The 13,123-nt window shown below is 48.2% G+C and overlaps 1 protein-coding gene across 6 annotated transcripts in view; it reads left to right on the top strand.

Annotated features, from left to right (window-relative positions):
• The first annotated feature begins 5,848 nt into the window (after positions 1-5,848).
• Positions 5,849-13,123, top strand: part of Pcdh19 (protocadherin 19) — a 105,776-nt gene continuing 98,501 nt past the window's right edge. For 3 of the 6 annotated variants that reach the window (XM_008773420.3, XM_039099722.2, XM_006257224.4), the window contains exon 1: positions 6,814-9,702. In XM_008773420.3, coding sequence (XP_008771642.1) covers positions 7,556-9,702 — 2,147 coding nt within the window. In that variant the 5' untranslated portion in view covers positions 6,814-7,555. Of the gene's footprint in view, positions 9,703-12,581; positions 12,723-13,123 lie in introns of all 6 variants that reach the window. The other 3 variants (XM_006257222.4, XM_006257223.4, NM_001169129.1) reach the window with 3 other exon arrangements.

Below are 13,123 nucleotides of genomic sequence, written 5' to 3'. Positions count from 1 at the left end.
ATCTTGGCTGTTCCCACTCATTTGCATTTAATGTAACCAGGTGCTATGGTATATGAGACACACACCCTCTCAGCTCTGGCGCCATATCTCAAGGCTTTAAAAGATTTGTTTTTTTTCCAGTTATGTTAACATTTTTGAAAAGAAACCATAAGAATGGACATATATGTATATATAGTTTTCCAAATACACACACACACACACACACACACACACACACACACACACACACACACGTTTGGAAAGCTGATTTTCAGGGCCTATTTTGTAGAGCCGATGTTTTGATCAGGCCTCCTTCAGCACTCCAAATCATTCCTTTGTGTAGAATTTCTGCTTCAGTCCCTCCTTTACTTGAACCACTGTAGAAGAAGCAGAATTGGCTGAAAGATAGAGAAGAGTAGGTTGAGAATCAAAAGCTATGTTCCCATAAGAAGCTCTAATCTAAGAGAGTTACATAAGTACTGAATCCCTGGGATTCTCTAACTAGGTTGTGGCATTATGGCTTGGCAGCAGTGATGAACAATGATAAATGAAAATAAAAATGTGTTTACTTTAAAAGAAATCACCCTAGTTTTAATCTCTCCTTGTAAACATGGTCATCCCCTTTTCAATCATTTTTTAAAATTTTTTCTAAGCTCTATAACTTGGGGACTCCCCATTTTCAAGGTGCCAAAAGCCTTTCCTCTGGCAAGCTGTGGAATATCACTCTTAACGATCCTTCTTAGGGATGAGAGAGGCAACAGTGAGAAATCCAGGCAGGATTTGATCATAGTGGCTTTGAAGGGAAAGCCATTTGTTTTCAAATGTGGTGGTGGGGATAACATTTGGTATGGGGTTGCACCTAGGAAACTGGCATTTGGGATCCACTTGGAGAGAATTCACATGAAAAGACAGAGGCTGTAATGCGGAGAGCCCAAATGGTGCAGTCAAAACTTCACAGGTGATCACTGCAGGGCAGTACAGAAGGTGTTAGAAAACAGTGTCATTTATTGTAATGTATTTGCTGATTTAGCCTTTGCTAATTAAATGGTCCTTGTGATGTGTGTTTATTTAGAGACAGTTATGAGTCTGGCAGCAGCAGGGCTTTGGTCCTGTGGGAAACAGAATTCCTAAAGAGAGAGGGCATAAGGTTTGAGGTCAGGTTGGATTGAACTTCTTCGGGGATGTTGGCCTTGTCAAAATAAGAAGACTTGGAGTGATTAATAGCCTTTTTCGTCTCCACTGTCCATGACCTTTTCTGTATTTCTTGGAAAAGGCAGGCATTGGGACCACAGTGAGCAATTTTAGCACTTAAGAACACTTTCTGTATTTTGTTGATTTGCTGCAACTCTCGCTGTCACTGTTTTCCCCTGTAGCAGGGCAAGGGTGGGTGGGGCTTGACAGGAAGAGATCACCTAAACATCTTTTCTTGCCCCCCTCCTGTCACCAGTTTTCCTGGTGTTCCAAAAGAGTCAGAAACAGGCATGCATCATAGTGGAAACCACACCTCATTCCTGCTCCACAGGCCCACATCCCTGACTGTTCCTCTTGTTGCCTTTACTTCAACTGCCTGGGTCAATGAGGGTGGAGGAGGAGAAGTCACTGCCAATCAGGTCATCATTTGGGGTAGAAGGGATTACAATTTCAGGAAGCTGTCAACACAATAAACCCCAGTTTAGTTCTTTCTCAAGGAATATTTATAGTGTATAGAATCTACGTGCTGTTATCCAATTAGTGAACTGAATTTTAATCTTCTCAGGGACAAGGTCCATCTTTAGAAAACTCCATACTCCCTAACACAATGCTGGGCGCACGGCCAGCACTTGTTGATTTCACAAGGAAAGTAGTTGAGTTTTGTGTAATGAGGTCATCTTGGCAAATCATTGGGCTGCTCTGCAACTCTGCTTTCACATCTGCAAAGAATTTTTACCTCCCATGGTTACTGTAAAGCTTAAATGAGATGGTGACTTTTTAAGGGCACTTTCTTGCCTCTGTCTGTTTACCCCCTTGCTTTCTTTTATTCTGTGTATTCTCAACATGTGTCTCAAGCCTGGAGAGAAGGTATGTAGTCAAGGAAAGTGAGACTGACTTTGGCTAGCTTTTAAATCAAGCCTTTCTTTCTAAGAGAATGTTGCCAGGCCTCTGGACAACTTATTTGGGGAGTGGAATGCTCATGAGATGCGGCAAAAGTCAAGCTAGAAGAATCTGGTTTTCTGCAGCAAGGTCAGAGATGAAAAGAATAAATAGGTAGGGAGGAGAGCAAGGGAAACTGGAGTTGCTTGAATGTTATTCTTTTAGGGGGAGGGGTGAGATATAATTTCGTAAGCATATCTCAGAAAGTGCCCTTAAATTTTCCAAGTCTATCTTCCCCCATATCCTGGTATCTTAGTTCCTACCATAAATTTAAACTTTTCTGAGTCAAACTTTCCTGTCCAAATCTTGGGGCAGCAAAGATTGCACTCGTGTATCAGCTTGATTTAAAGGTAAGGATTTTCCAATTTTTGTTTCTTTTATTGACATTCTGGACTATTTCAGTGGCGTGCATAAAATTCAAAGGACAAAACCACAATTCTTTTGCCAATTTTGATTCTGGCCTTTGTAGCCTAAGGAACTGACTTGGCCTAGAAAGCTGCAGCAGGCTGTACAGCTAGTACCCAGAGCCTCCTGTTTCCTGTTAGGTGGGAAAATACTAGAGATGGCCACTAGATGGCGCTCTTGTGTCTCTAAAGAGGCTGAGGAGGCGGGGCTCCCCTCGGGATTGAAGTAAACGGAAGCTAAAACGAACAGAACTTTCTTTTTGTTTTTATTATCTACATGTAAACGCTTTTATTCAGCTAGCTAATAAATTCCAGATAATAAAGGTGGTCTGGGTGCCCTCATTTAGTTAGTAGGATTGTTGGAATGCAATAATCTCCAGTACATATTAGCGGGGGAAAAAGGAGTCAGAAAGCAAAGGGTGTTAGGATTATCTATAGACATAGACTGGGGGATGGAAGAACTATTGTGTGTGCAGGGGGTTGTAACTGTCACTGTGAGCTTGGGGGTGGGGGAGGTGATGGGAAAGAATGGAAGCAGATACACACGCCCCCTGCCTCTCTCAGCATTTGGCCTTCTGTAAAAGCAGTTTGGTAACTGAAAGTACTTTGGTGCTCTGCTTGGAATAAGAGGGGTGCCTGGAATGTGAGCATTGTGAGTAAGAAGCCGGGGAAATGGTGCCATTGCGTTAGGGAAGAGGGTTGTCTTTGCAAAGGCAGAACATGTCTTTGCAATGCGATTGCACTTACGAAGGTAATGACATTCTACATGAATTGAACTCTCCTATTTATCTTTAAAAAGACAGCAGAATATAGACATTCTATTAGCACTCCCTAAGGTAAGAGGTCCGCAGTCTTCTTAGCTTGTTGTGTGCATCTTTTCAGATGGCACGGCAATGTTAATCATTTTACCTGAGTAATTCTTCCATTTCTCATTACCTGGGGGATTGTTAATGGCCGAGACTACTTCTCAGACTCTTTGCTCCCGCTCAATCAAGCCGTGGAGGCGCCAGTTTACTTTTATTGATCAGCGGGTTCCTGACAGCCTTCGCCACAAGGAAGCAGCATCATCCTTTTTTAACTTAAAGGGGAACAGATCGCCTTAAAGTTTACAGCTAAGAGCTTCTAAGCATAGCATGCAAACATTTTAGCATGCTGCTAATTGTTGTGTTTAAATAGTCCCAGCCATATTTTAGAAAGCTGCCAAACACGGAACTCACATCCCGTGATCAGATAGCAAACCCACTTCAAATGCCTTTTTAGACCTTTTTAATTAGACCAAGCTGCACTCCACCCCCACTCGCTGACATCAAAGGTAAATAACTATGATAAATCAAATGGAAGCCTTCCTTTAGCGGCCCATGAGGTGCACCCGCGCTGCCTGCCATGTTGCCATGTTCTTCCACTACTTGCCCATTTCTCTAACGGTGTCTGGGAAAAAAAAAAAAAAACTGGGCGGGCCACGGGACTGACTCCCTGAAGCCACCCTTTCAGCAGTCTACCCGCAGCTCTAAATGATCAAAATGAAATGATTCTCACTGCAGATGCCTCGGTTTTCTCCCTGATGTTCTGGGCTGAATTGCATTCTAATGTGAAACAACCCCCATGAGCCAAGCGAATTAGGCACTTTCTCCTTGGGCTTGGCTACACTTTCAGAAGGTCCAGTCTCAACCTCACTAGTAAAATAAATCCTATTTTTTTCTGTGAGAGGAGGCTGTTTTCCCACTCCCACCGCCAAGGTAAAGGCTGCTAAACTAGCTCTTTTGGATGATGCATTCTTTTAAGCAGCTGGGTTGCTCTTTGCAAGAAGATGGCAGGTTTTTTTTGGGGGGGGGGGGACATTATGTGTCCAAGTGCGTTTTTCCTTTTCTTATTTAATTTTTTGAAGGGCAAAAGCGACTCTCATTTTGAGACTACAGGTTCAGGCCAGAGTCGCTGAGCTAATTATGAGTTTCTTCAACCAAGACTTCCAAATAACAGAGACAAATAACTCAGAAAGGAGGTTTGTTCTGTCCAAGAATTGTGAATTCAGAAGCTGTTTCCCATCCTCAATCTGTAATTCAAAAAAAAAAAAGGGAAAAATCTTCATCGAGGGCGCATTTGATTCCGCTCGCGATCTTAATTAAGAGCCTTAGATCTGGGCGGGGAAGAGTCCACCTCTGTCTCTGGGGTGCCTTTGGTCCAAAAGGCAGACTAAGCTTGATGTCAACCCTGGCCACGCCGACCTCCAGCTTCCCAGCATTGGCAAAGGCCACAGCTGCCACCGCCACCCAAGGAGAAGTGGAAGCCCCCAGACAGAACAGGCCCTGGGGAACGCTGAGCGCCCACCACACTAGAGCGGGCTCACAGAGGCCAGGGACCTCGGCGCGCCCACCCCATAGCTTCTGTCCGGATCCAGGCTCTCTAGGCGCGGCGCGGCGCGGGAACGGCGCGGCGCGGTGGCGTCCGCTCCGTTGGCTTTTCTCAAACGTAGTTTATTTATAGGAAGCTAAATTATCCGATAGGGTTGGGTGAGGGGTGAGAAAATGTAGCCAGAACCCTTAGAGGCTAAGTCCTTAAGCCACCGATCCCTTTTGATTAACTAGAGACCTGAGTGAGCCAGACCGGACTAGCAGCCCTGCAGCTTTCTCTCTCTCTCTCTCTCTCTCTCTCTCTCTCTCTCTCTCTCTCTCTCTCTCTCTCTCTCTCTCTCTGCTGGGGTGTTCCCAGGAGTGTATCATCTTCCCAGTGAAGAGGGATAGGGATAATGGTTTGGGTGGGTGGTGGCCTTGCTCTTGGCAAAAGTGAAGATACACTGGCCAAGAGCTTAATGAATGACCGACCATAGCAGGAGCGCTTGCTCCTCTTTCTTCTACTACCCGAGAATAAGAGAGGACAGAAACAGAAATGCTGAAGAGTGAGACAAAGGAGAGATAAAGAGAGATGAGAGAGAATATTGCATTTAAGATAGGAAGATACGCGAGGGAGATAAACAGCAAGAAAAGAAAAATCAAATCCTCATCTTTTTCTGTAATCTCTGCAAACAAGAGATGCAAGAGGGACTCAGTTCCTAGGTGGACTGAGCTTCAGAGGCAGCACACCTCAAAATCTGGCCCTCTCTCCCTTCCCTACTCTGCTTGTCCCACGCCAGTCAGGTACCCACCCCCCACACACCCGCAGGGGCTCTGCAGGCCAGGGTACTCTACTCGGTTGGGCCGGTGTGTAAGTTTCCGCTTGGCCCCGCCTCCCTCCAACCCCCCCCCCCCGCCTCGCTCCTTGGTCCCGCCCCAAGACCGGAGCGGCTGGGCGGCGCGCTGATTGGCTAGTGCCTGGCGTAGCCGGGCTCGGCAGCTCGGGCTCTCTCCAGCTCTCTCCAGACTCCGTGGCCAGTAGTTTGCGGCATCGGGAGGAGGAGCAGCAACAGCAGCTGTAGCGGCGGCGGCTGGCTGAGAGGGGAGACGGGCGAGCGGGTGCAGACGGTAGCACCAGCTACCTCTCACCATGCCTGGCTTGTCCGGGGGGCACTGGCATTCACTTCCCTAGCCCCTCGCGGGCTGCGGTGCAGTGTCTTCCCTGGTTTTCCAGCTGAGCCGATTCATCTGAGACCCGAAACCTCCCACCCCAAACCCATTTCTTCCTCCCCTCTCCCTCATACTCCGCACTCTCACTTCCCCTCCACACACTCACTCTTCCTCCCTTTCGAACATCCACGGACAGACCTCCCTAGCGCGCGAGCGCCAGGGAGGAGAAAGCCCTAAACAGGGCGGACGGCGCTTCTCCTGAAGGATGGGATCCAGAGGCTCGGGCAAGTAAACTTTGGAGGCGACAGAAACCCTCGACCCTGGCAGCTGCCCAGGCGGACCCCAGGGACATGCAGCTGAACTAAGCAGGGCTTTCTTTGGCGGCGGCGGCGGCGGCGGCGGCGGCGGCGGCGGCGGCGGCTGCTGCGGTCCCAGCCCAAACCTAGGAAGGCAAAGAAGCCCCGGGTACCGGCGACTGCAACCCCGCCTCTTCTGGCCGGTACTGTAGTAGCTTCATTTCTTCACCTTCCCATACCCCGTGTCCCTCCTCCCCTCCCCGGGGCAATTGGGAAGAGTAGGACTTTGATTTTCTTGGACAAATTGCCATCTTCCCGTTTTCATAAACTTAAGGCGGAGGCCTGGGCTGCGTTGGTAACTTTCATTTCCGAGATATAAACGCCCGCAGACCCACAACTGCTCGGTGGGAGGAACCCTGCGCCCACCTCGGATCCTGGGCAGACGCACCCCCCCACCCCCACGCCCTCGGACACCAACCTCAGCGCCGGATAGCGCTCTTGCATCTCTCCCCTCCCCCTTCCTCTGCCCGCCCCGGGACAGCCCTCCAGCTCTGCCAAATCCCCGGGAGCCCACGGATCTTGCCAGCAACTCAGACTTCTGCCTGCGATCCCCCCTTTCTCTCCAACAGGCCTCGAAGAGGCCAGAGTGGCCCCCCCGGATCCCGGAGGGTGCGTACCAGGCGGGAGCTCCCTCCGCAGTGAGCTGGGCGCGCTGGGGGGAGGTCCTTGCGCATGCCAGGTGCACAGACTGCGCGCTCGCCTGCCCCAGTGCCGGTGCGCTGCGGCGGGTCGGGCAGTGCCTGAGAGGCTGCGCCCCCACAGCCTTCCGCGTCCGCGCCCCAAGTACACTTCCGACTCTGCTGCTTGTGGCCGTCTGGGGCGTGCGAGCGCCACTCGATCCGCAGCCCTGCGCCGCTGCGGCCAGTCCCGCTTGGCTAACTTTGAAAGGGGAAAACTGAGTAGCCGGGCTGGAGGGAGGGGGCTCGGGGCTGCGCGGCGCTCCCTGGGCACCCCGGAGCCCCCGGGCCCCCAGACAGTCTCTGCTGAGACCCCTGCAACCTCAGCATTGGAGCCCGCGCGGGTTCATCCCGCGCGCCGCCGGGCCGCCCTGGGCGGGACTCCTCCCGCGGCCTCCGGGGCCACCGGGCGCGCGCAACAGGCGGCCCGAGCCGGCGGGAAGCTGGAGCGCCGGCGGCGTCGGTCTCGGAGGGGTGTGGAGAGGCGAGGCCAAGCAGAGCCCCGCGCAGCCATGGAGTCTCTCCTGCTGCCGGTGCTATTGCTGCTGGCTGTACTATGGACGCAGGCGGCCGCCCTGATTAACCTTAAATACTCAGTAGAAGAGGAGCAGCGCGCCGGGACTGTGATCGCTAATGTGGCCAAGGACGCGCGGGAGGCAGGCTTCGCGATGGATACCCGACAGGCTTCTGCTTTCCGCGTGGTGTCCAACTCGGCTCCGCACCTGGTGGACATCAACCCCAGTTCGGGCCTCTTGGTCACCAAGCAGAAGATTGACCGAGACCTGCTGTGCCGCCAGAGCCCCAAGTGTATCATCTCGCTAGAGGTCATGTCCAGCTCAATGGAAATCTGTGTGATTAAGGTGGAAATCAAGGACCTGAACGACAATGCTCCCAGTTTTCCGGCCGCACAGATTGAACTGGAGATCTCTGAGGCAGCCAGCCCCGGCACGCGTATCCCACTGGACAGCGCATATGACCCGGACTCAGGCAGTTTCGGTGTGCAGACCTACGAGCTCACGCCCAACGAGCTGTTTGGCCTGGAAATAAAGACGCGGGGTGACGGTTCGCGCTTTGCTGAACTCGTGGTGGAGAAGAGCCTGGACCGCGAGACACAGTCACACTACAGCTTTCGCATTACGGCGCTCGACGGAGGCGACCCACCACACATGGGCACAGTTGGCCTCACCATCAAGGTGACCGACTCGAATGACAACAACCCGGTGTTTGGTGAGTCCACTTACTCCGTGAGCGTGCCTGAAAACTCACCTCCCAATACACCTGTCATCCGCCTCAATGCCAGCGATCCAGATGAGGGCACCAACGGCCAAGTAGTCTACTCTTTCTATGGTTATGTCAATGACCGCACGCGTGAACTCTTCCAAATTGACCCACACAGCGGCCTGGTCACTGTCACCGGTGCGCTAGACTATGAAGAGGGCCACGTGTACGAACTGGATGTGCAAGCCAAAGACCTGGGGCCCAACTCTATCCCTGCACACTGCAAAGTCACTGTCAGCGTGCTAGACACTAACGATAACCCGCCAATTATCAACCTTCTGTCGGTCAATAGCGAGCTTGTGGAGGTGAGCGAGAGCGCCCCCCCGGGCTATGTGATTGCTCTGGTTCGGGTGTCTGATCGCGACTCCGGTCTAAATGGACGTGTGCAGTGCCGCTTGCTGGGCAATGTCCCCTTTAGGCTGCAGGAGTATGAGAGCTTCTCCACTATTCTTGTTGATGGACGGCTGGATCGAGAGCAGCATGACCAATACAATCTTACTATTCAGGCTCGAGACAGCGGTGTGCCTATGCTGCAAAGTGCCAAGTCTTTTACTGTGCGTATCACAGACGAGAATGATAACCACCCACACTTCTCTAAGCCTTACTATCAAGTCATTGTACAGGAGAACAACACTCCTGGCGCCTATCTGCTCTCTGTGTCTGCCCGTGACCCTGACTTGGGTCTCAATGGCAGCGTCTCCTACCAAATTGTGCCATCACAGGTGCGAGACATGCCAGTCTTCACCTATGTCTCTATCAATCCCAACTCTGGTGACATCTATGCGCTAAGATCCTTTAACCATGAGCAGACCAAGGCATTTGAATTCAAAGTCCTGGCCAAGGATGGTGGCATGCCCTCCCTGCAAAGCAATGCCACTGTGAGGGTCATTATCCTCGACGTCAACGACAATACCCCGGTTATCACTGCCCCACCTCTGATCAATGGCACTGCTGAAGTCTACATTCCTCGAAATTCTGGCATAGGCTATTTGGTGACTGTAGTTAAGGCAGATGATTATGATGAGGGCGAAAATGGCCGAGTCACCTATGACATGACAGAAGGTGACCGAGGTTTCTTCGAAATAGACCAGGTCAATGGAGAAGTCAGAACCACTCGTACCTTTAATGAGAACTCCAAGGCTTCCTATGAGCTTATAGTGGTGGCCCATGACCATGGCAAGACATCTCTTTCTGCTTCTGCCCTTGTCCTAATCTACCTGTCCCCAGCTCTTGATGCTCAAGAGTCAATGGGCTCTGTGAACTTATCCCTGATTTTCATTATTGCTCTGGGCTCCATTGCCGGCATTCTCTTTGTCACTATGATCTTCGTGGCAATCAAGTGCAAGCGTGACAACAAAGAGATCCGGACCTACAATTGCAGGTAGAGCCAAGTTTTCTTTATTTTTGTCTGTGTTTTGAATGAGTAAGAAGTGTGTATTTGTGTCTGTGTAAAACCCCAGTGCTTCTGTTTCCTATTTAAATGCATGCAGTGTGCCCACAATGCTTCTTTGTGGAGGGTGAGAAGTTTGTGACAGTCCAAGTTGATCAATTCTTTTGATCTGACAATTTGCTGGAAGACAATCATTTACTGTTTGAATTGATTTTGTCACATAATGATGATGAGCAGAAAAGCAATTATCATTTTAAAATTTGCACAGCTGTCTCCAGTGAAGTTAAGGTAGAAAAATGAGGGGGAGGGAGGGAGAATCAAGGAGTGAGAGAGGAGGGAGGGAGGGAGAGAAGGGAGGGAGAGAGGTTTTCATATTTGTAGCAAAAGTTCTATGGGATCATGTTTGAAAGGCTTGATTTCCTGGAGCACAGTGTGATGCAGACAAGTGCTGAAAGGAGATGGTGTCCTGGCAGCTGTCTTGTCCTGCTGTATGTAAGGGGTTACAGTCCAGAGAGAGCTCAGAGTGAGAGTTTATGATGGGACCCAGAGAGGAGGAGGAAGAGAAAGCAGTGTGGGGTGTGGGGTGGTGGAGCAGGTCATTAGTGGTTTTGAGTGATTCTTGGCTTGTTTTGTATCTAGTCCCCAGACATATGGCTGTACAAAGTAAAATTCTGTCAGGCATCTGTATGTTTTCAAATATCTGCTTGGTTGGTGTATGAAGACCAAACATCCCAATGAGAAATAAGACTTTGCATCCAGATGTTTCAGTAAAAATAGCAATCTTCTGGAGTTGGCTATGCTTTCCTCTAAAGTGGCACTGTGCTGTGGCATTAAGATCTGGTCCCTACCAGTGGATGTCACTATCTGCTATTGTGTTACAGTTTCTCTGAAGTGTGTGTAGGATGTGTGTGGGGGTGGGGAAACACGAAGAGAAGAAAAAGAAGAGAAGTAGAAACTTGAATGGCATGTAATGTAGCATTTTTCATCTTGATTAACAACCCATTAGAGGTTTTTGCTGAAGACTTCCTTGCAATTTGATAGAAGAAATAAATCTAAGATTTTCTAGAATCCTACTTAGGACAATGCAGATTTTTTTTCCAGCAGTGTCTCATCGAAACAGTTGAAAAAAGTTATTTTATGTATGTATGTATGTATGTATGTATGTATGTATGTATTTATTTATTTTTACTTTGCTGAAAATGAATGATGCTGCTATTTCCAGCCAAGGTGTGTGTGTGCTTGTGTGTGTACTTTCAACACACCTACACATTCACTGTATCTTGTACCATCTGTGCATGCATGTTAATCAGTCAAAATATGTTCCTGTAGGTCCGATTTGTATCTGACACCATCTGAAATACACACTTCTGTGAATCAGAGCTCTCTGAATATGTAACAGCCATGCAATTATTGTTTCCCTTTTACTATTCTCTGCATTACACAAGTTAGTAGACAAATGCTAACCACACATGAATATCAATCAGGTGCCATAAAAGAGCAGCTGCAATGCCTCATAAATGCTTTAATCCTGTTACTAGTGAAATGGCCATGACTTTTCTTTCCTTCAGTACCAAGTCACTTCAGATGGGAGAAATGGAAATTAATATTGCTCGTACCTTTGAAACCTGTGACTGCCAGTGGCGATTTTTATAGGAGAAAAAAATGCAGGCTCAATAAAAATTTATTTATATGGAGATAATGACAGAGGGGACTCTTTTTAAGCCATTTTCTCAGCATAAAGTAAATGCATAAGACCCTTCCCATGATGAAAAAGAAATCAGCTTGAAATAAAGATATTGAAGGCTTTGCCACTTCTTGGTGATATATGACTAGAAGTAAGAGCTCTCTCTGAGAGCTTGCCAGGGCGATCATTAAACAAGGAAGAACATTTGCATTGAGAAAAAAGTGCAAAGCTCAGTGCTCTCCAACTTCACCCAAATGTGTATTTTGTAAAGCACCCTTCCCTGTGATGGCTTGCGATTAATGAAGTACAGTTTAATTAAATAATTGGTCAATACAGAGTGGACCATGCATTGAATGCCTCTGAATAATTGGATGGGGCATTGCCAAACTTACCCATCATGGGTAAACAAAATGATTAGAACTTCCCATTGATTCAGTAAACAGATTAGAAAAGAAATGTAACCCTAGTCCTGAAGTTTTATCTGTCCCCCGGCCTCTGTATCATCAATTTGCCATCATTTCAAGTCAGACTGGGCAGAGTAAAAGGGTGAGGTGAAATAAATTGCTTAATCTCTAAGTAGATCCTGGGGACAGAGCAATAATTTGCCTTGGTAGATATGGGTAGATATGCAAACTCCCCATCTGCTCAGACTTCTTAGAATCCTAAAGTTCAGGAGAAGCTTATCTTTCTATGTGATTAGGCAGGGTTTTCTAGTTCTTTGCTTCTGCAGGACCTCTTCCTGAAATGCATTCATTTATGAGACTTGTGAGATGATGTGCAATTGCTGCTTGAATTGGGCTTCCTTTTTTTTTTTTTTTTTTTTTGTATTCTGACAATTAGCTTTGTCAACTGGGAGAATACAGACACATTCTTTCACTGGTAAAGTCCAACCTGTGTTATTTATTAACCTTATTGTTTTGCTGATTATTACTCAGAGATTGAATCCTCAAACAATAAGCTGAAATCATTATGTGCAAAGCAATACATGACATTGAGAATCTGGCTACATTTTAATGTATTTCTTTTGACAAGTCTCTTAATGCTCGGTTCTTTGGTGCACGTTCCTCGGTCTGTGTCAGTGTTAATTAAATTGAGCTTTTTATGTTCCAGTTGCAGCACAGCTGCTTGTAGGTACACCTGAATGGAGAAGGATGCTGAATGCACTAACCTTTAAATTCCTTTGCAGTAATTGTTTAACCATCACTTGTCTCCTCGGCTGTTTTATAAAAGGACAAAACAGCAAGTGTCTGCATTGCATCTCGGTTTCTCCCATTAGCGAGGAGCAAGACAAAAAGGCAGAGGAGAAAGTGAGCCTAAGGGGAAAGAGGTAAAAAGGCATTTTCCCCTCATTCAAATGGGTTTGGCTATCAGATTTCTCTAGGAGAGGAGGGGGAAGGGTGGAAAGTAGAAGGGAGCTGGGCTAGGGCCTGGGAGGAGGGTGTGGGTGAGCAGAGTTAGGTGCTGTTGGAAGACAGGGTCTGAACCTTTAGTCTAAAAGTGATCAGTTTAATCACAGAGGAAGCTGTTCCATGGTGTTTGCCACCTTGCAAATTCCTGGAGACATTTGGCACGGGTTTTTCTGAATTCCCTCCATCTCCTTTCCTGTTAAATTGGCACTTACTTTTTTACCTTACCCAGTACTTCCTTTAGGTTCCAGGGAAGCATCAGATTTGAGCATTTTCATGTTCTCCCCCATAGGCTCAACTTTCCCCACCCTCACCCCTGCTT

The sequence above is a fragment of the Rattus norvegicus genome, chromosome X (assembly GCF_036323735.1).
Source record: "Rattus norvegicus strain BN/NHsdMcwi chromosome X, GRCr8, whole genome shotgun sequence".
NCBI classification, from domain to species: Eukaryota; Metazoa; Chordata; class Mammalia; order Rodentia; family Muridae; genus Rattus; species Rattus norvegicus.
This window is presented reverse-complemented; position numbering and strand designations above follow the sequence as displayed.